This window comes from Aythya ferina (assembly GCF_964211825.1).
Source record: "Aythya ferina genome assembly, chromosome: 2".
Classification (NCBI taxonomy): domain Eukaryota; kingdom Metazoa; phylum Chordata; class Aves; order Anseriformes; family Anatidae; genus Aythya; species Aythya ferina.
In genome coordinates, this window is record NC_140297.1 from 26,391,647 (window position 1) to 26,419,364 (window position 27,718).

A 27,718-nucleotide genomic window follows, 5' to 3' on the forward strand; every position below is an offset into this window, starting at 1 on the left:
TATTAAATATCCTTTCATGATGAGGTCTTAATAAGTGTATGTGTTGGCACTGATGCCTTACATGTTTCATATAGTATCATTAAGGCCAGATTCAAAGTTTTTTAAATCAGCTGAGAAGTTCTCACAAATTCCAGACAGTTTTAGATGATAAAAGTGATGTTTCATTAATGCATTATGAGGTTGGGAATTTCCTAAAAGAGTTCAAATGTTTTATTTTATTTGTAGTTTATTTGTTTTAGCCTTTTCCACATTTTTAATCTACATAAACAACATGATGCAGTCAGAATAAAACAGTCTGGAAGTAAGGTTCCACAGGGCACCCTAACACATGGCAGAGTGTCTGCTTTTCCTTTGTAATAATAAATACAGAAAAGGGAATGCTTCTATTCAAATGCCTTTTACTTCCTTAAATTTTGCAATAGCTCCCATCCTCTTGGAATTCTGTTCTGAATATCTCCCTAAGGCTGTGGACATGAATTCAGAATAGAAAAATGTAACAAGTTGCTTTACCATCTAATCTTTTCTTAAATGTGTGACATCTTGGTCTCTTTCTCCCCTTGCTTTCTTCTTGCAGGTTATTCCCTTACTGACTGGGGAGAAAGAAGATGCATTGCATCAAAATGAACTAGTACTTTTTCAGTACAAATAGCTGAAACAGCAGCAGCATCTAAGAATGCTGTCCTAAATTCCTGAATTACTGAGATCATAATACATAACAAATAGAGAATACTAAAATAGAGGATCTAAAGGCATGAAAGCAGAACATTTTAAAGAGAGGTAATAACACCTCTACCTTGTCTACTTAGTGCAAGATCTTAAAGTCCTTGTTCCCTTCATGCTGCTTTAGAACAATCTGTTGTTTGATAATAGTTAGTTTTTATCCTACGATCACTCAAGGGCAGCCGTTGTTCACCAAACGTGTGGAAGGAAGATTGATAGCAGGGCTATTGTTTGTCACTGTGTGGGAGACTTATGTAGCAACCAGCTTTGAAACAATGGGTAGTTCTCATTAAAACAGTGTCTCTGCTTTCTGGGTGATGGGAACAGCCTGATCTGGCTTAGTCCTGGCTGTGACTCCCATGACCAGTGAGTTTCCTTCTGTGGAGTTTCCAGGGTCTCTTTCCATGCCATGTGCACTCAGTTCACCTGAAGAAGGAGGCTCAACTCAGGTGGACTCCAGGAGATTTGTGGAAGCACAGTAATGTGTAAGGGAGCGCTGCTTTTAGCTGCTGTATAATGCTCAAGTCTCTTTTCCCCATTAAAATGTGGCAAAATGCTTTAGATCTCTTCTACATAGACCTGTGCCAAAATCCATTCAGCCTGTTCAAGGGAACTTTTCCCAAATTATGCTCACTCGTACTGAGTGGGAGCACCTGTGCTTGACTGCTGAGCTACCAGTCAAACAGTTCTCCTAGGCCCATGCAGTTGTGTTTGGGGTCTGCAATGTTACTCCCTCTGCCCCTATCTTTGGGTGGCCAAAGTCCCAAAGCCAAAATCAGTTTTTATATATGAGGAAGAAAGAAAAAAAAAAGAGCAACAATACATAATCATTTTCTTAATGAAAAAATAAATCTTTTGGGAAAGAATTTGTGTACTAGGTTTGATAAAGGTTAACACTGATTTTTCACCCAGATCCAATGGCATTTCACAATCCTCACTGAGAGTTGTCCACAGCAGAACAAACGTAATGATAATACTCATCCAAACGATCAGGGAATGCCATACAATCTGCTCTTCACAAACAGATTAGCTTTACTTTCCTATTCCAGGTAACAGCACAGGCTAGTTAACAGCATCTCTGTGTTGCCAGTCCATCAAGAATCTGTTTATTTCTTCTCTGGTGTTATTGCCATGGGAACTGGCTATACTGCAGGTCCATATTACATCTCTCCTGTTCACTCACTTTCATTTTGATCTGCAGACATTCTTCAGGTAGCAGGAAGAGGCAAAGGGCAAACCAGTCTTCTTCCTTGAAGCCTGTAGTTGCTCCCTGATTTAAGCGTAGCCACTTGCATCGTGTCTCCTAGGGCAAGACTTGGGACCTGATGATCTGCTACCTGCAGCCTCAGTTTTTGCAATAACGTTGTTCAGCTGAGCTTGGGAGGACAACACAGCAGATCACTTCCTTATTTATTTTTCAAGACTTTTCAAGTTGTAGCATGATACAAAACAAAACAAAACAAAAAAGTATTATTTGGAGTACAAATCTAAGATTTTATTATTATTATTATTTTTGGACTAGGGGTTGAATACATATCTTTGCATTGGAAATTTCCACAATAAGTATTGCTGTGCTCATATTTGGGGGATTTGAGTGCTGTCTCAAGTGTGTAAGGTCTCTAAATCTATTTTGTTCAGGCAACCAGCTGAGTGTGAGGTAGATGTGCTCTCTCGTAACTTGGTCTGGATTCTCAGAGGTGGACTGTAAGGTCTGGGTCTTTGCAGAGACCTGTTGCAAGCTCTTGCTTTAATCATTTGTTAATGGGGTTTTTCTGATGCAATAGTCTTTATTAGTCTTCCCTTGGGAAATTTTGTACATTTGGAAATGAATGGAGGGGGGAAATAACTGAAATGAGTTATGTATATTTTCTTGTAAATGTTTGGAAAGCCTTTATAAGTAGTCCCTAGGCAGCTATAACATTAGAAATAGGCATATGCATAGTGAGTCCTACTGCATGTTACTGACCTTGGTGACATTACAAGGCATTTTCACACAGATAGCATTTTTAATGGTGTGTATGTAATGCATTAGACACTGATGCTTTTGCATTGCATCAGGCATTCAGATCTTTATGTCCGCTTACGTTTCTGCCGCACTTGAGCTACAGTCCAGTTCAAGGGAAAATCATCTGTTTTTTATTACTTCATTGTTTTATCTCTAATCCTTTTGTAATACTGTTTCATTTTAGAGGAGTCTTTCTGTATCATTGTAGAGTCTTTAACGCCAATACACATCACTATGGATCATGATATCTTAAGAGGAAAAAGTACCCTTACACTGCATGTAATGCAGGCACCTTTTCATTACAATTCTTCATTGTTTTTGTACATGCAGGATGTTGAGATAGATTATCTTTCACTCTGACACAACAAAGTGAATCACATGCCTTTGTCTGTCTCACTAGAGGGTGAATTAACATTGGTAATAGAACGGGTACATTTACTGAGTATAGGAGTGGCAAAATTGTATGGCTGTATGTGATCTATTTCTAATCTAATTGAATAACTTAGTTTATATGAATGATTCATTGGCAGAGGTTGCTACTGTTGCAGAAGGGCTTGTGTAGATTAAACATGGCTAGTTATATGGTTGGGTTTAGCTGGGTGTGATAAAAGTGTATTTTCTGTATCACAATATTATTCAAAAGAAATGAGTGGAGTTTTTAATTTTGAGGACTATCATTATCTACTGCATAGACATGACTTGCTTGCTTTAGTGTGGGAGTGCTTTCCTTTACTTTAGCCTCTGCTAGTGAGTACAATGCATTATCTCGTGTTCGTATTGCAGAACAACGTGGCCACGAGCCAAACTTTTATTCCTGATGCTGTCATGGACAGTTCTCTTGCATATGATGTATGGCTTCATTAGGAGGAAAAATAAAGTAAAATAAAAAAAATGAGTAGGCATTGTTGAAAAATTCTTGAATTTTTTTTAAATTTTCTGTGACAGTCCCACATGACCGTAGTCCATTAAGAGACTGCCATCATCTGATTTCTCCAGATGGGTCATTCCCCTCTCCCCCAGAAATTTTCTGTGGATGAAAAGAAGTGGAATTTATTTGTCCCAGGTGCCTCCATAACACGTCAGAACTGGTGTCAGTGTGCCATTTGTTTGTGTTGTTTGTACCCAGAGAACTCTTTACAGGATGGCTTACAGTCAGTCTTAGGAGTATACAAAGGGTTAGACTGCTGTTCAGTGGAATTCAGGGCAAGTGTTCAATCCATTTGATCAAAACAAAACAAACAAACAAAAAAAAACAAAAAAAAACAAAACAACAACAACAAAAAACATGATTATAATAAATTTTGCCTACAAATTGTACATACTGAGTGCATCAACCATAACTGGAGAGTTAGAAGTCTTTCAGGAAAAAAAAAAAAAAAAAAAAAGTTTTATTAATTAAAATCTGAAAAGAAACCCAGCTTCTTCCCTTTTATTTACTGATAACATGTAATTTTAATAGTCCTGTCATAGGCTAGTAGTAAACCTTCTTTGACATACTGCAGCTTGCCCTTGCACTTGGAGGTTGAATGTTCTACGTACAGCATGTAACTAATGAGATGGGGTTTTGTTCATCCTTTCAGTTAATTCTGTGTGTTCTTTTTTTCCCCCCGTTGTGCTGCACGGCTGATTACCACCCTAGGACCTTGCAATGGGACACAGACCCCTCAGTGCTGCAGCTCCAGTCTGACTCTGAACTTGGGTATATGTCAGCTCTTTTTGTTATTCATTTATCATTTCTTTGCAAGAATTATGTTGCAAATGCTTCCCAGTTGAGCTGTATTTATGTGATTTTCATTTGCTTTGTGGACTCAAAAAGACCATAATTTAAGTTTCTTTTCTTTACTTTAATCAATAAGAAGCTTCAGCAAAGACATATTTGTGGAAAAAAATAACGCTTTGAAGGAAGCTCATTAAAACATAAGCTGCTGTTTCTGTTGCCTGAAACACAATACAAATAACTATTTCATTACAGATGAAATGTTATTATTGTGGCACTTCAATGTGCATGTACAGTTACACTGCTCTTGTTTGTACCTGTTGATTCAGACTTTTCTTGCTGAATCATTTGCAAGGTACTTTTGCTCCCTCCTTCCTGTCTTTGCCATAGTTATGTTGTTTCCCCCCTTTCCTCAGGAGCTGTATATGCATTTATAATTGTGCACTTAAATATGATCACAGTCCAAGGGCAAATGCCATATTATTTGAGTTGAGGTTAATCAAGCATTTCCTACTTACACTAGGGCTAAGATTATTATTCTTCAGTTTGGGATGGAACTTCTCTACCCCAAGTATCTGGAAAAGTTAGTTACTTTAGATAGAAGAATCTAACTGGTGCAGTTAACCAAGCGTACCAAATTTTTACGTTTTAAAAGATCATTATATTAAAGAACAAAGGTTCATGTTTGTTGTGAATGTAGTATAGCATCATCAAGAAAATCCTGATAGCATGAACCGTTTCTCTTTTCTACTGTGGGCAATCAAGGAAAGTCAGAAACAATAGCTTTTCTCTGGAAGCTTAGCTAATGTCAGTACTGTGTTATTGCTGAAACTCCAAGTACACAAGTATGGCTTGGTAACTGCAAAATTATGTTTATACACGTTTCTCAATCTGGATCACCCGTGTGATCACTGAAGTTATTAGATTGCATTGGCAAGTGAAAATGCTGTTTATTAGCATCTCAGACTGAATTTTGCAGTCTTTTCCAGATGAGAAAATTGGTTGCTCTGTTTTCAATTACCTTGAAAAGTAGCAAAAGGAGAGAAAATTAATAGTATAGGAAAAACAGCAAGACTTGAAGATATGAAATGCCTACCTGCAGACATATTTAGGATAAATTGTTCCTCTAAAAAGGAAAGGTAAAGGTCCTTCAAGCTCTTCAGAACTTGAGTCATAAGCAAAACCATATCTCTGTGCTGAAGAAGTTGTTCCACTTGTGAACTTACAGTCTCTGCTGTCTGCATCTCCAAGCAAGCATCTTCTGTTTCGACTAGTTCTTGGTGTTTTCTCCCCAACAATTCATGTGAAATTCATTCACCTTTCTCTAGACTTCAAAAAAAAAAATAAAAAATCAAAGATTTTCTTTTAATTATTGATTGACAGTGCTCTCAGCTGCACTTGGGGAGGCTTGACTGTTGACCAGGAAGGAAGATCAGAAGTATCCGGAGGGCTTTCTAGGCAGGCTTTCTCCACACCCAGAACTGTTTTGTTTGTTATTTCCACCTGAGTGTGACTTCAGATAGATCCAGATTCTGCAACATCACCTGGATCATATGAAAAAGGAAAAATTTCTCAAGCTATTACAGCATACAGATATGTTTTAGAAATCTCAACTACCCTTTCCCAGAAGTTTGGATTTAAAGATGAGCACTTACAGAAGCAAGGTTCCTCAAATGGCTGTGCAAGGCAAGGTGGTTTGACACATGTAAAGATAAGCCTGCATATAGCCACAAAACCTTAATCTTCTAGAAGCAGTCAGTGCAAAGACAGAAAAGGATGTCAATGAGTGAACCCACAGGTATATTCTATAAGAGAAGTCCTGTCCCTTTTGAAAGAAAACTTCAAAACCAAGGCAGAGTTAAGACAAAGAACCACACTTTCCTCTGGTGTCATGAGACTAGATAGAAAAATATCAATACAAAAGAAATCCTGCAGTCAACATGCAAATGATGTGTTTAGCTAAATACTTCCAGAAGATACATCTTTGTCCTCCTGTGGAAAGAGGAACCAATTTTAATGTATAGGCATTAGATACTGTCTTCCTACTGATGCATTTTTGAAAGGAATCCTTAAAGTTTATGGCCTCTCTAAGTTGAATATTCAGCAAACTGTAAATGAAAAGAACTATGAGCATCTCAGATGGGAAGTATGGAAGAGAAATAGAAATAAAACATTTTAATGCTGCCCTAAGGAGAATTAGAGACCAGAACAATTATAGTCCATGTTTGAGAGAGTCCATGTACTGAAAGGATGTTTCAGTTGTCCCTAAGTGCTTGAGAACAAGAGTTAGGCCAACTTTTAGTTAGATAAGAACCATTGCAGGTTGATCATCAGGGTCAAAAAAGAAGAGATGATGTTCCTCCAAGTGAAGACCTCTCTGCCTTCACCAGTAATTACCAGGATATGAGTAACTCTGTACATTTGTACAACCATCAGCAATTACTGAATTATAAATGTTTGAGGTGAAAAATTCGATATATTCTCTCAGCACAGTGTTCTGGGGTGGTAGTAGCTCACATCTTGGTTAACAGCCTACACAGAAGCTAACCCAACTAGCAGTTACATCCAGCTCTCCAGTAGGAGCAATATTCCCCCATCCCCAGTCAGTCAAGGAGATAGGGAATGGCCTCATGTGAAACTGTTGTTAGAATTAGCTGAGATTCTAATTAGGCCTAGATTAAACACGTAATCAAAGCTGATACTTAACCAGTGAAGAAGCTCTTTTGATGAAGGAAGCTTAAGAATCTCACTAAATGGAATCAGTGGTTTGGGGGCACTGGAGGACTGATTTTGAAGGAAGTCTGACCAACCAAGTAGGCAACAGAGATTTTCCATCTGGTGTTGAAGGATAGAAAGCATTTTGCTGGGTAGGGTATTTATTGAAGCTTGAATTCATACAACCCCCTAGTTAAATCAGCTACAAAAATGTAGCAGTACTAAAACATTTGTTAGCTGTTACAGATTCTTGAAGTATAACACAAGCTGCAGAAGTTTTTCTGCCCCACCCTAGAGGATTTTCAGACAACCATTGCTTTTGTTCGTATTGTAAAGTCACAGATGTTTGTAAGGAGGGTGACTTGTTATTTTTTCCTCTTTTAAAAGAAGATGCTTAGAGCTGTAACAACTATTACTACTCTAATTGTTTGTGATACAGCTGATTCATTCTGATTACCCATTGAACCAAATTGCATTCAGCTTAATAAAAACTCAGCCAGTAAACCAGATTAGATAAATATATAGATGATATAGCACTAACTAGATTAAGAGTTCAGTAGGTGTCTTCCAATGATGACAATTTCCTTTTAGAGACTCATTTACTTTCAGACATCAATCTTAACTGAATACCTAAAGCACTGTAAATGAATTAGATTTAAACAAAAACAAAAACAAAAACAACAAAAAAAAACATTGACCTCTGTTCTTCTCACACTCTGGAAGACAGAGGGGATATGGATAATGTGTATGAATTTACTGCTTTTCCAAATTGCTCTTTTTAATCACGTGGCTGTTCAGAAACACTGTGTCTGTGAATTTATCTCCTCTAAATGTGTAAGCATGCTTGCACGTGTTGATCTGGGCGACTGGACTTATTTACTAGATCCATTTATTATTTGCATATTTTTTTGTCTGCTAAAAGTTGGCATTTTTTCCAGTAAAACATTTGCAAGCAAGTCTTTATTTATTCTTCCCTCCCTACAGACAGTCAAATAATATTCAGGAAACAAATTGATTTCCCCAGCACCATTGAGTGAACTGTGTATGACTAAAAGTGTTCATGATCCTGTTCAGCTGGCTCTCTTCTTCTTATCCAGTCACACCATTATTTGGCTTTACTGATATGGTTCATATGGCTTGTTTAAACTTAGGGAAGTAGAAAAAGAAAGCTATACTTGCCCCGTTCCAGGTGTGTCTCAGAGCTTGCATTAAAACTCACAAACTGGCAGCAAATCCACTGCTGATAATTCCTGTGGAAGAGAGAATCTCCTTTATGGAAATTGCTCACCCCGCTCATTTACTACTCTCAGATGGACATCTAACACTCCTAATCCAGCCTACTTTACACCTATAATGTCTCTTCCACTGTTGGATATCTCAGACTAAGAATTAAATCTCTTGAACAGGCAGAACATTGTAGTAATAATAGTATGAAAGAGAAGACTGTTTTGTTGCATGTTACGAGGGGCATGAGCAGGTCATTTCTCCCATTTACAGTCCCTTTCAGCAGCACAGTCTAGGTCCAGAGGCATTTACTAACTATATTTTATTATGGCAAATGGTTACCAGGTTAATTTTCTTCACTGTAATTAGGTGCTTCTCAGACATAGTGCATTGTGTTTCATCTTAGCAAACACTGAAGTATTTTTTTTAATCCTATTCATAAAAGCAAACACTTTTGTTCCTGCTACTGATTTACTCCTAACAGTAACCTTTTGATGTCATGTATTCCATCTTAGACGCAGACTGCACAAACTAGGGGTGTCAAAGATTACCCAGGTTGATTTCTTACCTCGGGAGGTGGTATCCTACTCCAAGGAGACCCAGACACCTCTTGCCACACATCAATCTGAAGGTAAGACGATTCCTAATTTTTCTTTCAAAAGCATTTTCTTAGAAAATAAGTATTCAAGTAAGACTAAAAGAATGTAAAAAAAATAATACTAAATCATAATATAGCTACTTACCACATATTTTCTGCAAGCCAGGTATTGTTTATGTGATTAATGGTTGTTCTGGTGAGAATAATTATAATAATGACTCTAAATTCAGGTGGAACCAAACTGCTTTTGGCTTACAATGGGTTGTGCTTAGATAACAGTATAATGAGAACATATTTTCAAATAAATCATTATGAATATAATTTAAACAGTGCTTTATCCCACTTTTTGCTTTTTCAAGGAAATTATTCATTCTGTGCTTTGTAAAGAGGCAGTGATGGAGAGTTGCCCTCATGTATTTGGCGAGTGTAATTGTGTCCCCCTCCAGCAGGTTAATCCTAAGAGAAGTTAGTTTAGCCGCATGTGCTAAAAAAGGAAGCTTATTTACTTTGTGGACAGTCCTGCTTTCTTTCCGCTGACAGTTGTATTATCTGTACTCGTGGAGCTGTTAATTAACTGTTTGTCTTTCCTGCTGACAAATAAACATGGAGGAGTTAGTAAGAGAGTACTGTACTTTAACACTGTACGCTTGCTAGTGTTGTGCTACAGAAAACTGATTGCAGGTAAATTGAAACTCTTTAAACTGAATATGAAACTAGAAATTAGCCCGACATAATTTACATGTTATTACAGTCAGGAAGAAAAAGAAAAACTGAAGAGAGTCTTGGTTATAATTTTTGCTGAAGTTACTGTCAGGCAAGATAGAGCGATAAACACAGTCAGCTTTTCTTCTGCAACTGGGTTTCCATTTTTGCCTCTGAGAGACTAGAAATTAAGACTCTTGAGTTAGATACAGATTCTGCTTTCCCAGACCACAAATTTACCTTAGTAATCTGTTGTCTGAAATGGTGCCTTCATCTACAGCCAACCCAGTTGCTTAGATGCAGCTTCATGAGCAACACATCCTGACAGCTTTGCCTTCTCAAAGGGAGAGGCTGCCTTAGAAGCCTCCCTAGTTCAATCCAGCTCATTTCTGCTCATCTGTCTGAGGGCTGCTGAAGCCCAGAGTGGATCAGGTTTTTCACTGACCAGTGGGACATGATCATGGAGTCATTGTTAGATAAGATGGAGAAGATGCCCTTCCACCCTAACACAGTACCTTTATCCTGTGCAAAAGCCTATGGATACAGGGATTTGAAGACATGTCTTTGTTTTACCTCTCCCACACCTGTTAGTGCAGTACTCAGTACCTACCTGCTTTTCTGAACAGGCCAACCTCTCTTGAGGAAGCAATTTCTTCCATTAAGTTGCTCTTGGGTAGTATTTATTTTTTTTTCCAAGGATTTCTTCAACAGTTACAAGATCTTTTTTTTTTTTTTTTTTTCTTTTGAATGGACAAGAGACCAACCTTCCACCCTTCAAGAGGAAAAAAAAATATATATATATATGTTGCAGTGAAAGGTCGAATGGTGATAAGTGGTTTTGGTGACTGGGTTTATAACCTTTTGTATGCTCCGTGTTGTCACAGTCAAGGAAACTACACCAACGAAAGTGAAGTTTTAATATTTAAACATAGCAAAAATATTACCCAATCACTTCTCTCACATGAGTGATTGAGAAAGTTGAATTTACTTCCTTTCCAACCTGCTGCTAGGGAGTTCTCTATGGATAAATTGGAGAAATGGAATGTCACCATGCATCAGTAAAGACGAGTCATGAAAATTTGATTATTCAATTGAAATGGTACTTAACTGGAAATTTGCTAGAGGGTAAATAAGTTCTGTGACTTTGGCCTTCCAAGTCCAATGGAAATTGCTTCTCAGGTTTTCAATCCCCTCAACCTCTTTATGAATGCTGAGCCCCACTCAGCCCTGCTCTATACTTGAACAGCAAACAGAAAAACTCCTCAGGAGAGCAGTTTTGAGAAGTCTCTATGCTGTTCCTGTGCATTCATGTGACAAAATATAGCCATCATCTTTTCAAGAGAAATGGTTCAGCCATTGCTATGGTTATGTGCTCAGTTGTTTAGTATCTGTAGCTTTAGAGTTTGAGAAAGGGAAAAATAAACCACTTATTTACTTAGATAAGTCTGACTTCAGGTTTCAGAATTCACTCTTCAGCTGCCTGCCTTGGACACCAGAAATCTCAAAATGCAGGATTTTAGAATGAGACTGTCGTACATTTGCTTCTGGTTTGAAAGAAGACAACTAGTAATGGTACAGCTGGATGGAAGAATCTTGCCTGTATAAGTCACCAGATTGTTTCTGAAATCTCAGTCTCAGGTTTTCTGCAAGTTGTTTCTCTGAGAAAGAAAGAAAGAAAAAAACTCTGAGGTACATTAGACGTACTGCCATTTTGGAGCTCGGTGGATGTAGGCCTCTGTTGTAATGGCTATTCCCCACCAATCATTATAAAACTGGTAAAGGAAAGCTTCATTGTGATAAGTACAGTGTGGTGCCGGAGAGCCAGATGCTATGAGCACTGAAGTCTCAGCTTGTCAGCTGCTAATTTTAGAAGAAATAATGTGGCATTATTCTTCAGTGTATAAAAACAGATTAACTCCTCTTTTCAGAACAGGTAATTCGCTTTATTTCAGAGAAATAATGACATGTCATTTCCCCCACCCACTATATTATTTAGGGAGATGTGTATATGCATCATTCAACCCTTTGATCACAAGTACCTAATTCTTCTGCTTTATTTAGGTCACAGTAAGCTTCAGCCTTTTCCTTTCTTCCTTGTAGGATGACTTCAAAAACACCCAGATCTTGGCTCTGGAGCTTGAGAAAAAAGAAAAGAAAAGAAAAAGTGTTCTTTATTTTCCCCTCCTCCTTCTGTAATTGAACTTAAATTTAGGTATTTGTAGACAGTGAGAGACATTTCACTTGTGCTGCCTTTTCCATTCTGGAGTCAATTAAGACACAGACTATGCCAAGCATTTTCTGAGAGGTCTCTGGGACACATTCCTTTACTGTATAGAGGCTCCCCCATTGCCCCAGAACAGCAGCCCCATGTAGCCTGCAACACTGGACCCTCCATAGCACTGCAGAACTGCCCCTTGCTGAAGGCACACCTTGGAGAAAGCAGCAACAGGAAAGCCCCATCCTGAGCTCTGCCCAGGATGAACTACTCACTGCCATACGGCAGTGGGAGGAAGTTTGCTTAAGATAACTTTTCAGGTAGGAAAGCAACCCGTACACTCAAGCTCTGCTGGGTGCCTGCCTCAGGTCCAGCCTACCACTCTCCTACATCTGATGGGCCAGGAGGTAAAGTCTCTGAGGAGAACAGCACGTTGTCCCTGCACTGAGAAGAAAGGTACTCCTCTGGTCTGCCTCACCTCAAAACCAGAGAGGGCAGCAAGAAGAAGGAGGTTTGTGAGCTCTCTGGCTTACCTGGCCAGTATCAGGAATGCCATTATTCCTTTTGCATGAAGTAGAAACTACTTCCTCATCAATTAAGTGAGATGTTTTCACCTTACTGGCTTCCCAGACTGTCACTGTAAATACGTTTGTCTGAAATGCATTTCTAGAAAATTACAGATCCCTCATACAGGAGAGATCTGGATTTATAGAAAAATGAAGGTCCCTTTTACTTCACCTATTGATCATCTTCACATGGGGAAAAATAGTGTCAGCATACGCACCTCACGAGCAGGGTAATATTGTACATTGCAAGAGTTTGCCCAGTTCTGGCAAAGAACACAATTCAGACCCATGCTCCAGTTGTTTATCTGCTGTATCCAAATAATGAGAATATTGCAGATATTAGGGAAAGAAGTGAAATAAGTTCTCTATTCCATTTGGAAGTAGACCAGACTGAAGTGGCAAAACAGAGGTAAAATTTCAGAGTTTGGGTTGGCTTCTGCATCTCTTTGACATTGCAATTCTCTGAATGAATATTCCTGAAAGCAATACTTATAAAGTGCTGAGGAAGGAGAGTCGGACTCTGCTCGTAACCTAAGATTCAGGGTCTAAGACTAAGACACATGAATTTAGGTATCCATGTGAGGAAACAAGTGATGGTGACTACTGTAGGATGAACCAAAACTCTCTCTAGGCCCCAGCGACTGCCTGGTCTAGGTCTAGGTCTTGGCCAATGAGCTTAATAACAGAGAGCTACATGGAGGCATATTAATGTAGGTTTCTCATTTCCCCCCAGTTGCTGAGTGAGTTACATATGACTAAAACTGTCATTCACTGGCAATGTATGAGAGCTGTGTCCTACTTTAAGTTTTGGTAATCAGATGAGGAGTTACCAGTGACTAGGACTGACAAGCCCAGTTACCGTAAAAATGAATCAGGCCTCTGGATAAAATGTATTTATTAAGTTATTTTTATTTTGATACTCATGAGTTGAGATTCCCAGGTTTAAGCAGCATTGAACTCTGTCTCTGTCTGTCTCATAAGACAATGTACAGCAGATTCTGTGCCCCATGTCCTTTACCTGTGACTGTAGCTCAGCTCTAGCTTTGTGAATGCATTTGGTGCTTAAGCAGAGCCAGTCTCAGATCTAAGCAAGATCTTACCTGAGCTTTCCCATGCCCAGTCTTTCTAGAGCTCACAGATCAGCAGCTGGGCGTTAAGTTAAAGAGCTTACTTTGTCTTTTCCCTTCCAGGGAATCTTACAGCTCAGCTCAGTCTGAAGAGTGAGAGACAAGCCTGGACCCAAGAATAGCTTTGAACCCCTCATTTAATGGGAAATATGGATGTACATTTCTGCATTGCCATGCATGCAGTGTTTGTCAGGATGCATGAAAACATGTGCAATGGAAAGGCAGAATCTGGGAGGAAAGCAGAGACCTTCTGTTGTAAACAAAAGATGGCATTAGAAAGTAGAGCAGAACTGGGACATAAATTACTGCTTTAAAATAAAAAAGACAAACTGAGGATGAATCAGTGCTACAGCCAACTTCTGGTTTTAAAGAGACAGCCTTTTTTAATTTTTATTTTTTTAAGTACACATTAGTACTAATGAACACTAATTTTGTAAGAAAAATATTATGATCTATCGTAGGCAGTATCACATATCATTGGCTGGTTTCAGTTAGCTATAAAAGTCTAGTTTGCCTTTTCTTCTCAACCCTCAGTCCAGCAGAGTCATACTGTGGATGTCAATGGCTGGCATAAACACCCTAATTCAAAACTGCTTTGTTTGATTAAATCAACAAACTTATTTTGTACTGTTGTACCAGACAGTACAAGATTGGCTGCGACTAAAAAGAAGCAAAGCAAAGATTTGAAGCGTTGCACTGTATAACAGCCTTTCAGTAATTTCTCTATGCCTGTCACAGCTTCACAACTGCTCCCCCTTTTCTAGATTATGAGATTTCAAAGGTGAGATTTTTTATTTTTTTTATTTTTATTTAAATTAGTCATTGAAATCTTTCAAAGGCATTCAGGCAGCTCCCTCTGGTGGTGCAGCAATGAACCAACACATCGTGCCTGAGGGATGCTGTAGGTGAGTGAGCAACACGGGGATTATGTGTAGAAAAAAACACTTGCCTTATCTCTGTCTGAGGCAAGAATTGTATTTAATAGAAGTGCTTGAGTTGTATAACTGAAAAGCTGTATGCAGGTGAGTGATGATGAAAGAAACATGAGAAGAGACCAAGTCATTGTATAAAAAGTTGGGGGAAAAAAGAAAAAGATACTATCTAGAAACTTAAAAAAAAAAAAAATCAGTTATAGGTGTTACAAAAATGTCCAGGGGTATAATATACTAGCTCTTTTCTTGCCAATCCTTTCTTGAAGTACAATTGGTAAAGTACAGTTTTTATGAAGTACAAATCCTTCAGGACAGCCACATTAGGCAGGTACAAGGCGTGGTGGGTCTGAGCCCCCCTCCTAGCAAGCTACAGGCAATAGGTGTGTACCTGTAAAGGATTTCTTTTACCAGAAGCTCAGAACTTTTTGTAGTAAAAAAATGAGCTAGGGCTTCACTTTGGAAAATGTTTCTCTGTTTATTCCTGTGCAGCATAATATATTTGGCTAAACTGTAACAAGGGTTTCTTCTGAGTGGAAGAACGAAGAGGTTGTAGTCTGTGGTCATTCATGGGTTTGGTATTTAAGAGCAGGAGCAGACATCGACTGCCTAATGTCCTAAAATAAGCTATGTATGGGCTAAAATAAGATTTCTGTAAGACAGTCCCAATCCATTTGTAAAAGCTGGCTGGTTACGAGCATGGTCTACTGTTTATTTATCGGTGATAGTTGTGCAGTATTTGCTTCCATTCTCCCTGTTTCTCCTCCCAGGTCCTCTGTAAAGACCTCTTGAGAAGGGTGTTTCTTATACTTGGGATGGTTTTCAGATGGTTTTCAGCTGAGAGCACTCTTAATGCTGAACTGTTTTGAGCAGGCAGATTGGAGAATTTATTAAGCATCAGTAATTGTCTGGGATTTATCTGGTAAGAACTGATTTAACAGAGACAAGATTGGTTTTGGCCACACACAGTAGGAGGTTTGAGAAGGGAAAGCTCTTTAAGGATCTTAGACTTCTTCCCTGATCATGTCATCACATGGGGACAGAACAGTAATTTTACTCTTTGCAGCTCCTCCACAAAATCCAGGGAAGCTCTTCTGAAAAAATCAGGCCCATGTGCATCAGTTTCCTGCTCCAGAGTGACCCAGGCCTGCTGCAGCCCCTGGTTTCTCTAGTACAAGGTAACACTGCATTAAAAAACAAAAACAACAACAACAAAAAAACATGTCTAGCAGTCTTCTGGAAGGAGAACAGACACGCCATGGCTGTGCCTGCACCTTCTCTAAACCATTCAGGCTCCAGAAGATCAGAAACAAAACAGAAAGAAAGCTGTGTCGTGCAGAACCCAGCCTGCTCCTTTAGCTGCAGTGGAAAATGCGTAATTCAATGAGATCCTGGTACATCTGGCGTCACTTGGTGGAAAACAAGAGCTCTGATGTTAGCAGTCTTGACCTCAAAGTACTTGAAGTAGCCGCAAGTCATCTCACTGTGCCTTTGACCCACCTTTTTGTCTTGACATCTGAAACTAGCAGTGATCCATGAGTTCAGAGAGAAGCCCGGTAACACCTGTATGTAAATTGCATCCTTTGTGGGCTGAAAATGAAAACCTTCCTCTAAGTCTTTCCTCTCTGGAAAGGATCCTGTCCATGTTTTACACATGAACAACTGTTATATGTTCCCCTCAAGCAACCAAATAGTTCTGAAGTTATTTGCAAATATACGACTATCACTATATTAGAATTGAGAGCTTTAAACAGAAGGAAACTCTCCCTCTAATGAACAGCACCATAATTTGTAGAGTCAACAGTAACACAGTAGCTGATTTTTTCTCTATATGCCATTTTGGCATGTTCCTAGTTCTCACTTCACCATATTTATCATTTCAGTAGTGTTTGAATATACTTTAAATTATAAATTATGTTTATGAAAATGTAAAATGGGGGGAAAGTTGGTTTAACAGTACTTCCAATAGAACAACAAAGACATAGATTTTCATTTTCTTCAGAAACAAAGCCTGCTTATTCCTACCACCCCTATAATTCCTTCTTTAGCCTAATGGATGATGCCTATTCAGTGTATACAAGAAAATTAATACCCAGCACCTTCTATTACATGTTTAGTAAGCTTTGGCAACCCCTGGCTTTGTAACATGGACCAATTCTACTGGAATTAAAGACAAGATTAAGAAAAATGTGCATTTCAGAAGTAGCAGTTATTAATCCTCAGTGCTCTAATTAGCACTTAATCTTTCTAATCCTGTAAGTAGATACAAAATCAGTGCTGAAATAGACACAGGCTGTAATGTAAAAAGCCCTTCATTAGTAGTGTAAAAAAAAAATGTACTAAAAAAAACATTGTTCTGTTACTTCACACTTCTCAATTTGCTTCTTGGCACTTTTCACTCAAAGAAGGGGAAAAGATCCACATGCCCAAATCCCTTCTTCTGTTTTAACCCATGCTACTGATGTAAATGATCAGAAATCACACAGCTGAAAATTCTCCTGTTCATCACTTCTCTATCTTCAATTCTATAGCCAAGCCCCTACTTAAGGAGCTGCCCAATTGTGCCTTTTTGTAGTCCCTCTTAATTGGCTCATTTCCATAGGAGAGGACACCTGCCTTGGAGAGCATCAGCTGCTTGCCCTCAGCCTAACTGGAGAGGGAGCCAAATGGCTGGCTTGGGGAAAACGAAGAGGTTTTGCCAGGCACCACATTACTACCCGCCTTAGAGACAAATGGGGGATGCACCCCAAGCTGGGTCTTTGTTCACCATCTTCCTCTCCACGGTCTGACCCCAGCACCTGGGCAGAGCCTTCCAGTGGCAACCCTGGGACCCCCTTCTCCCTCCCAAGGACTGCTTGCAAAGCTCTGCAAAGCCTTTATTTCTTGTAATGAGAGGTTGTAGATCTGATCTGCAGCGCCTGAGAATTCCCCCTTCAAAATCAGTAGTAGCTGGATCTCTTCCAGAGAATCTTTTTGCTTGCTCACACACACTTTCAAGAGTTACTACGAAAACTGAAGAAACTGGTAATGAAATGAATATGTCAGTGAAGTAAAAGTCTGTGTGAATTCCCGCTGACCACTATTAATAGAAGATGGAATTCTCTTCTGCTGCAACACAATAGACTGTCTCCACAAATAATGTCTCTTTTCACAGGCCCTGGCTGTCTCTTGCCCATCTATCTTATTTTAAATAAACTTAGCATAAATTCACTCTAATAAACTTAGCATAAATTCGCTGTAAGCCACAATTAATTCAGATGTATGTTCTAGCTATTACTCTCCAAAACAGTGCTCTTTTTTTCCTCCTGCAAGTTAGTGTCCTACCGAAGGCCCACAGAAAATGAAAAAATAATCAATATTTTTCAAAAATTTGTTGCACTCAAGCCATAGAGCTTCACACTTATTTAAAGTCTATAGCTGCATTGCTGCTGTGGGTACTCTATTTTTTTTCCTCACCCCTTGTGAAAAACTTCACAACTTGCCTTGTGAAGTTTGCCATGCCAGAGTTCAAAATGGGTCCAGTTCCTTTAATTTCGGCACAATCAAATCCTTGCATGTATGAAAACCCCCACTTGTCTCAGCAGTAGCTGCTGGGTTTTGAGGAGTCTTGCAGATCTCACTACTTGATTTGGAGCAGGAGTTTTTTGGAGGTTGGCCCCAACTGTGGAGCTGGAAATTTTTTGAAATTGTAGTCCTTCATCATGGTTGTTTCATATGTCATTTCTAGTTACCTCCACCCACTTAGCTGCTATGAAACATAGAAGGCACTGAAAATTTTGCCTGTGACTACATGAAGAACTCCCTATGCTCTGGTGCTACATCATAGATAATGTGCAGGTTGAAAACAGATCAAATTGAACTTCCAGAACAGAGCCTCGAAGTTGTGTTGAGCTGTTGTCTTCACAAATGAAAGCTGTGGAGCATGCATTGTGGTGGTTGACACCAGCCAGGCGCCCACCCAGCCACTCTCTGCTGCCCTCCTCAACAGGACAGGAAGATCATTTACCAGTTACCATCATGGGCAAAACAACCTCAGATGCAGAGGAAGTGCCTGGAGCACCTCCTTCCTCTCTTTCTGCTGTGACAGTGGTGTCTGCAGGATTGTTTCTGACACTTTTTTCTCCTCACTCCTTTCTCTGCCATATGATATTTTGCCCTTTCTAAAAGACATTTTCCCAGAGGCATCTCCAGCTGACAGGCTCAGCTGTGTCCTTTGGTGGGTCCATTGGAGCTGGCTGGAACCAGCTGTGTTGAGTGTGGGGCAGCCCCTGACATCTTCTCACAGATGCCACCCATTCAGCCCCTGCCAAACCTTGCCACCTGTACCCAATACATACACATATTTAGAAAAAAATGATAAATTAGTAGCCAATGATGTTTCATGAATTATGTGGCTGGGATCAACTCTTTGTTTTGCCTCACAGGTGAATGCTTTAACCAGTGAAGTGTTGGGGGATCTGGACAAGGTATTTTTTGGACTATCTTTTGGTACAACCACCTTTTGGTTGTAACATTTTTTTGTTGTTATTTTGTTTTGTATAATCTGTTTTACATTGGTATTTATAGATTTGAGACAAGGACTTAAAGTTACTGATTAATTTATGTCTTCTCTGTGTAGTCTGGTGATAGAGAATTTAGTGATAGATTTGGTTCTTTGGAGGAGATCCATTGCTGAGGATGTTGAGAAGTTGTAGAAGCTTGCTTCTGCTCAGGTCAGCTACACAGGCTGTATGTTACTGGTGATGACTGTAGAAAATGGTCCATGATGCCTGTCCCTACTGGTATGGACTGGGTCATCCCATATTAAAAGTTTAGGAGCAGTCAGTTTTATTCATACTGCCTCTTGTCAGGCTCATAGTATACTGCGGTAGCTATCCCATCATCTTATACAATGAGACAGCACGAACCCTTTTTGCATGCATGTCACACACCTCTAATCCCCAAGCGAATTATGCTTGGGGTTCTCTTGGATGGATGGTTCAAGCCAAGAAAGGAATCCAACAAAGTTTTCTGAGGTGGAATATGGATCCTTCAGTCTGTGTCCAGGTTTCCAAACTAATGGAACTGCTGGGATGGGTCCAGATCTGAACTGGGTAGGATATAACTTGCGTACAGTTCATACTGATTAGGAATAAGGGTTTCTTCTTGTTTGCATTTTACTCTTTGCTAGATCAGGTGATGTGAAAGCTTGGATTTAGTGCTGGGGATTTCAAAACAAGCATGCATTTTAAGGATGTGGGATTTGCTGATTAAGCTAAGGTAGAGTAGATTTACATCTGGGTCTCAGTGGTGCAGTCATGAAAAGGTGGTCGGTGGAAGAAGTGAGCTTATGTTTTCAAGAAGGCCTTGGACACAATTACAGTAGAGCATGCAGGCATAAGTGCTCCACTGGTGATGTGTGCTTGGGAGACATCGGTCCTGTGATTTCCAGACTAGAACATGGAGGCAGACAGTGAAGAGGAAATGAAGTTGGTGACCCTCCTTTTCTTATCCCTCTGGTTTGTGGACTGAACTGTGTTAAAAAGTTATGGTTACATTTATATAGCTATTTAAGTATTTACCTATAGTTATAGTACTTAGTCTTATCTTTTTACTAGTACTATATCTGTAGATGTACAGATACTTGTCAATGTATCTATAAAGGTGGCCCACTACAAGATCTCACCTGATAGTCTTGAGGACACAGCAATGGTGAATGTCACGAGTCTTATCTGTATTACAGTCTAGATGTAATTCAGGTCAAATCACAAACTGAGTTAGAGTCACCAGAGAAATATAAGTATATCTCTATCCCCAGGGGAGGCCACTAACAATCTAAACATGAATAAAGTAAATTCAGAGCAGCCAAATATGCTATGATACTTTTCTATCAGATAGCTACCTGATCTGGCAGCATGCTGATACTCATTCCCAAGCTAACAAGGTACATCCCTGTTGAGATACTGCTGTATTTCAATGTAATTATATTCAATGGCTCTACTGTTAGGTGCTTGACCTATTTGTTTAGGTTTGCCATGGTCAAAAGAGTGAGAAAGACCCTTCTAGAAGTCCTATATGCTAATACCTATAATATTTATCATAACACTGAAACAATTACCTTCCATTTGTGCCTTTCTCCATTGCCTACAGAACTTAGCCAATATATTTCAATTACAAGCTTCATTTTTAGATGGCTGGAGTTAGATGAGATAATTCTCACCATTTTGCAATGACAGCATGGACAAATGCATTATGCGGTGTTTTCTGTCAACCTCTGAAACAGTTCTGGGACTGTTATTACTCTTATTTGTTTTCTTCAGCTCCTTTATCCCTTACCTTTGAAGTTGCTTGTTGTGCCTGTGTGAAAGTGAAGTAAAAAACCAGACATCTTATTTTCCTCTAAAACCTGTGTGATTGAGAACAGTGCTTCTACAGCCGCTATTTAGACAGTTGGAGTGAGAAAAAATAGAAAAACAACTCTGCTTTTTTGTTTCTTCAATTAAGTACTGGTTTCTTACTAGACAGAATACTTTAATGTGTAGACTCAGTGTAGCACACTTCATGTGCTAACATTGATTTTGATCTACCCAACTAATCTTTGTATTGTATAATTGCTCAAATGCATGTTGCTGTCTCATCTTGCTTAAGGCGTATGTCTTATAGTAAATGTGGAAATAAAATCAGACAAATTATTTGGTCCGAAGAGCACTGAGCATCAAATGGATACCGATCTAAATCTAAAATTTATAGCACCGTGACTATGAAATGGCCAGGAAAACCACAGGCCTGATTTCTGAGGAGTAGGAAGAGGTACATACACTTTTATCTGCTCTTTCCCCTCTTTTGACAATATTACATAGATCGTGGGACTGTTCATGTGACCTGTGATATTTCTTGTATCTAGGCAAAGTACAGAAAATGAAGATCCACTCTTATGTATTAGCTATGCAGTGAGTATGTTTTCATACCTAATTACTGAATTAGTTAGTTCTACTTTACAATTATCCTTAATAAGTCTGGATTAGGAATGGTTAGTAAAAGTAACTTTGCTGTTTCACAGTTCATCAGCTTGAGATAATTTAGTAACAAAGACTCATGTTGCAATCAGGGAAAGGACTCCCACTGACTTCAATGGGACCTGGACTGGGACCAAACTGAAGTGCTTGCCATGAGTCTAAATAGCTGACTTTGTCACTGACTCATCATGTGAAACCCTTCAGTACATTGTAGAATCATTTTATTTGGATTTGATTAAACATAAAAGTATTTTGCAAGGCTTTCCAGCTTTGAAAAACAAAGTCATTTACATAAGAGCTAAGCGACCACATAGCTATCCTCTTTTACCCTGGTTAATAGCCTTAATCCTGCAAATATTTATGTATGGTTTTAGCTCTGTGTTCATGATTAGTCCCCAGGAATATATGATTTTCTGACAGGCATATATGTGTTTGCAGGAGGAGGTCTGGTGCCATAACATTCATTTGCTGTATACAGCTTTGCTAATGGACTGTAAGCTCTGAAGGGCAGGAAGTGTAATTGTATATCATAGTTATTAGTATGGGACATAGAGGACATGCCATAAAGAAATACTGATCATGACAAACTTTTACATATATGTGTATGTGTGTTTTAAAGGAAAAATATCCTTCTTCCTTATATTTTCATGTCAACTCACTTTGTCAGCTGCTAAAAATGTGCCTTTTATTATTAACACCTTTTATCGATCCAATGAACAATAGAAACTACAACTGTGCTCCATGACTGGCCACATCTTGCAATGATTTATAAATGTCCCATATTAAAAATAATACACTTATTCGAACTTTTTCAAAATGTCCCGGCGTGAGCTAATGCTTTTGTATTATTATTAGTTTTGACAAACCTGATTGTGTGCTGGCCATTGTTAAAGGGTTGTATCTACCCCCACACCCACTGAGAGACAAAGAATTTTTAATGAATTTAATTAAAACTTTATGTGGTTTATGGTGTTCACCTCCAGCTGGTGTGCCATTCTTCTCTGGTGAATGAAGTTTCCTCTAATGCATAATGATGTGTTTTATACGAGGGATGTTTGAACCCCCTTCCTAGTAGCCCTGAGGTAGTTTCCATGGTATGACACAGTGGTGAAGTATTTAAAAGCAGGTCTCTTAAACTTAAGTGAATTATGTATATGGTTAAATGCACATGCATGAATGCATAGATATGAATCTTAAAATAAGTTCCAGAATACTTTTTTTTTTCTTTTTTCCAGAAACAGTCCTTGTGGGCTAGGGTACATGACCCATACTGCTAAACACTTGCCTGTACAAATGGCACATTGACATGAAAGGGTCTGGTTATTTGACTGCTTGTTTTGGGAGTAGGAAGTTAAATAACGTAGTCCCCTTTGGTCAACGCAATGGAAACTGACATCTATACCAGACACAAGGTCCTGCTGACGGTAGGTGCTCCTAGTGCTGCTGTAACAAAAACGAACAGTAACATGCAGATAGTCATGTTAGCAAATATTTCAGTGTGTTTTATGAGACACATCGAGACGTTGCAACGAGCTGGGTCATTCTCATGGCTAGTTAAAGTTAATGTTGGAATTTTAGTCCTCCAAATCTCTCGTGCTGGTGGGGTTTGCATGCAGGGCCTCTAACAAAGACAATGACCTGTCTGCCTTTGCTGCAGACTGTTCAGTCAATGTTTCTTCCACTGAGAATCGAGGTCTTTCTAAAGAAGGTAAGTTGCTTATTTGTTTCAGACACTTGCTTTTCAAAATCTTGAGTCTGGGTGCGGCCAAACTGAAATACAGAGCTGTCTTTTTGTGGTTCTTTGGAGGCTGAGATCTCAGTTGTGCAAGAATCTTGAACAAGTTCCCCAGGGAATGAATGAATGAAGCAAGATGTCTTCAGCCAAAGGAACAGAACTTAAGAAGAGCTCACAACTCTACAGGGAGTTGTGTGATCCCTGGAGAAGTCTCGTTATCAGAATCTACAAACTTTCAGTGGTTTTGCAGACACTAAAAAACTCGGATGAATGTGAAAAAGGCATCTTCATAAATAATGCCTCTTGTTCTGATGGTTGTGATAATTTGAATAGGAAACTGGTTACAAAATCACCATCTGCCAGCACCTCCCTTTTATATTATTGACCTACTCATTGACGTGGGGAGAGCCCTCTATATGGCCTTGTTGGAAAGTGACTAATAGGGGAGGCTTTCCAGGAGGTGAACCTTCAGTGTTTCAGCTGAAAAACAAATAATCAGTGCTTATCAAGAGATAAGACCAGTTTCTTGTGAGGAGGGATTTCAGATTTTGAATAAAAGTGTAATCTCTAACACAGTTTTCCAAGGATTACACAAAAATAATAATAGCAGTAAATCAGCATATGTCTTTTTCTCCAACTGTTGAAGAAACAACATGATACAGGAGAGGACCAGCCATATGCTAAATCAGGAAAAGGCTTTGGAGAAAAAAATAGACATTTGGCACTTGGTGGAGTGCCAAAGAACTTAAGAGTTGCAGACGCATCATACGCTAAAGAATAACTCCTGGCTCTGTGGATGGACAAGAAGTCAAGATGAATAGAGCATGCAGGCGGATGAATAATAGATTGTAAAAGATGGAGAAATACTAAAAGGGAAGTGAAGGAAGTGCTGAAAACCACAAAGACATATTTGTATTTTCCTAAGAAATTAAGAGAATGCTCCTGGAGGTGGCAGAGGGAAAGGATGTGAGGAGTTGACATCCTGCACTGGAAGAAGTCTGACCACGGACAATGAGTCATTTTGTTGTATCGCTCCTGATTCCAGATGCTCTGATTTTGGTATCTCCACTGCTGTTTTGCTCTTTAGGTAGAGTGAAGGAGAAGTAAACTTGGTCTGGTCAGCTGCAATGTGCTCTTCAGAGAAGGTAAGGCTTCTGTCAGGCACCACAGAGAGCTCTTGGATGAAGTGTTCCAGCAGCTGAGCACTTGAAGATGTTCTGTCTAGGGGGCCGAACATATGTATCAGGGTAGAGCTCAGTCTGTTGTCAGCTGGGACATTAGGTACTGTGCAGAGGCAGTGTAAATCAGAACAACCCCGACTTAGGCTGGGAGTGGAGGTGCAAGTCTCAGAACTGCCACCATGCATCCTGGGAAGTCTGGCTCTGGGGGTGGGCAGAGCTGGATGAAAGGAAGGTTGCACAGCTATAAGGGCATCATTGCACCGTGCAGCATGGGGGCGTTCACTTCTCTAAACAGTAGCAGTCAGGGCACCAAAGGCTCTACAGCTCATCTCTCGTGTTATTCTTTGCCTTCTGTTCATGTTGCCAAGTATTCAGGCTGTGAGGTTCCTGTACATATTCCTCGGCTCTCCAGCTCTGAAACAATGCCATGCTTATCTGGAACCTTTTATTCCTGGAGTTACTTTTGATGAGCAGTTTGGGGAACAAAGTAAAAGAAAATCTGAGGACTAAGACTTGGGACTACAAGGGTAAACTTGGAACTGCTTATGTGCATGACACACATCAGGCTGTGAACACCGACAGTTTTGACACTAGGCCAGTGTGTCCTTTGCAGGCATGAACAGAAAGGCAGAACTGTGTGACAGCTTTAGAGTCTAGGTGTTGGTTGTAGTCCTGCTGTTAAAAGCAAAGAGAGAAAAAATCAGGTAGGAGAGAATTAAAATTCCCGAATCCATGATTTATTTCCATGGTTCGTAGATTCTTTGTACAAGCTGGCTAATTAACAAAGGAAGAAGATGTATGAGAGTCTGATTTGTAGCAAGTTTTATTAGCACATGAAAATGCCACAGCATGGTGAGGACTGAAGAATGAGCTTAGCTTGAAAAAGGGGAGCTTTCTCAGCTCAGCTGAAGGACAGAAGGTCAACCCCCCCTGCCACAGTCCTTATGCAGAAGGGCATTTTCTGAAATGGTGCTGCTAAGAATATTGGTGTGATGAGTCTTGGAAAAGCCACCTTGAACTCATGGATAAGTTCCTTTCTACTTCTTCACTCTTTTCTTTTAGACCCAGCCTTTCCTCTAATTGACATATTATTTCCCATTACAGAGTCATGATCCCTGTTTGCTCCACTTTTGCTGTACTCAACTCACTAACCACATCCATCCTTGTTTCCAGCTCAGACCATGCACTGAGTTTCTGCTAGCCCAAGGCCCCTTCTCTCAGGAATGCCCTACATGTCAGGAACCCAGAAATTCATTTCTCTGTGGGGACTCAGAACCACCACCAAAACTGCATCTGTCTTCTATTCCCACCAGACCTGCTCTTAACACCATGCCAGGCTCTGCACTGTGTCATGTCCTACAGTCCTTGTGCCCGATTGCTCCAAACTGGAGCACATCACTCCTCTCCCTTCCAAAGGAAACCAGGGCACTGAAAGATGAGGCAGGTGCAGGAAAGATGTGGTCCATGAGTCTCAGCTTGACAGGTTGCAACCAAGGTACACATCCAGGGATGTGCCACAAGAGAGACTTCTCCTTCAAGGTAAACTCAGGTCTAGGTTTAGGTGATCCAAGTGGGAAAATTCTGGGTGATTTGAGCCAACGCTGGAATTTGGAAGCAAATCTGTGCACAGATGTCCATAGTAACTGGTGGCAGGACACAAGTGGGAAACAGAAGCAGGAAATCTGTGCAGCTCAGTCTTTCACCCACTTTAGAAGCTTATTGAAGGGCAAAGTGATTTAGTACCAGATAGGGCATGAGGAAATATTTTACATTCTTGTCTATATATAGAAGTGCCCATTTCTCTTTCTTTGCTTACTTTAAAAGTGTCTTAGGACTCAGCCATGCTTTTAAAAGATGAGTTCCTCACGCTCTTCTGAGCTTACTGGTACTGCTATATGTACCGTTGCAGGACAGCAGCATGTGATGAGAATTAAGTGATCTTTCAGTTGTACTGTCTTGTGGCTTTGCAGCTGAAATCATGTAGTCATTGGAAAAGATATATATCTGGATAGACATAGACCAACTTGTCATTTTAGTGTGAAATTGAGTCATTTTGATGAAAAACAATTAGTAAGATGCACTATCAATATCCTTTAAATATTCTTGGATTGGAAACACTGATTCTATCAGAATAGGAAGATGATTTTATGAAGATAGAAAACAATAGAAATAACAGACTTTGAACAGTAATGGGCATTTAAGAATTCTGCCTGTGTTTTCCTTTGTCTCTGACTTCAGGCCAGATTGTCTCTGTGTGGAATGTCCTTAAAAGCATAAAGAAATTATACCACATTTTCTTAAGAAGAAATATGATATTTGGCTCCTGTATCTTCCTTAAATGCTTGAAAATCCCTGGATCAAAGCCCACAGAATCTCTCCTGAGGAGAGATTTGAATGTGGATAATTATGCAGGAAACTATGAGCACTTTTATGTTTTAGCTTCATTTACTATTTAAGTAGAAGTTAAAATGAAATAAAAAGATGTATCATGTCTTATCTTGACAGGTTTTTTTTCTTTGTTTTGGAATCCAGTACTCACACTGTCTCTGAAGACATAATGAAAAATTTTATGTAGAATTAGTTTAAATCTTTCCTCCAGTATTCTTTTTATTGAAAAATATTCTCTTTGAAAAGCAAAACTTTATACAAAGCTTGCCAGTATTGTCAAGATGACACACTTTTTGGTGACCTTTGCTAAATCTGAATAAATATTTCAGTCACTTGTGGTTGACTTTTTTTCTGCAGTTCAGAAAATGCTATCCTATGTGATCAACAAAACACATGAGCACCTCCTTTTCCGAGGGCAAATTTTTCTCTCCTAAACTCACCCACCCATCTGAAAAATGCAATCTTTAGCTTTGAGCCCTCAGAGGCTCTTGGGCCTTTCAGTGAAGGGACAGCAGTGAAGAGTCTACTCAGGGGAGGAGGGTGTGTACAGCAGAGGATGTAATCCAGTTGTGGGGCATATTAATCAGTCTTCTGCATAGGATATGATTCGGTCACTGTTTTGGCAGTTCAACATGCTCCTTTGATCACTTTGCATGGGATGCCACATGTAGCTAACCTTCTGAAGGTGCATGTCGTGTAGCCACTGAAAGCCATTCGCTTCACAGACTCTAGGGCAGAAATACTCACTGAAGCCAACTACAGAATCCTCACTGACACAAGTGAGATCAAGGCTTTACCCTATGGGTCTGAATCCCCTGCATAGCCAGGCTGCTTTACGGTGTTGTGTCAGACTTTAAATCACGTTCATATTGGCTGTAATGCCCTTCTGCACTCCCAGGGC

The 27,718-nt window shown here is 39.5% G+C and overlaps 1 protein-coding gene and 2 long non-coding RNA genes across 10 annotated transcripts in view; 2 read left to right on the top strand and 1 right to left on the bottom strand.

Moving 5' to 3' along the window:
• DYNC1I1 (dynein cytoplasmic 1 intermediate chain 1) overlaps window positions 1-27,718 on the top strand; it is a 188,842-nt gene that overhangs the window by 32,906 nt on the left and 128,218 nt on the right. For 5 of the 8 annotated variants that reach the window (XM_084510209.1, XM_084510210.1, XM_084510211.1 and 2 more), the window contains exons 6-7: window positions 4,365-4,424; window positions 8,897-9,012. In XM_084510209.1, coding sequence (XP_084366335.1) covers window positions 4,365-4,424; window positions 8,897-9,012 — 176 coding nt within the window. The remainder of the gene's footprint in view (window positions 1-4,364; window positions 4,425-8,896; window positions 9,013-27,718) is intronic. The other 3 variants (XM_084510213.1, XM_084510215.1, XM_084510216.1) reach the window with 1 other exon arrangement.
• LOC311432109 lies at window positions 14,496-16,106 on the bottom strand. The gene is made up of 2 exons (XR_014689825.1): window positions 16,019-16,106; window positions 14,496-15,702 (listed from the first exon to the last, which is right to left on the bottom strand). It is a non-coding gene; the product is annotated as an uncharacterized lncRNA (long non-coding RNA).
• LOC311432108 lies at window positions 18,912-22,389 on the top strand. Its single transcript, XR_014689824.1, has 3 exons — window positions 18,912-18,984; window positions 21,402-21,447; window positions 21,952-22,389. It is a non-coding gene; the product is annotated as an uncharacterized lncRNA (long non-coding RNA).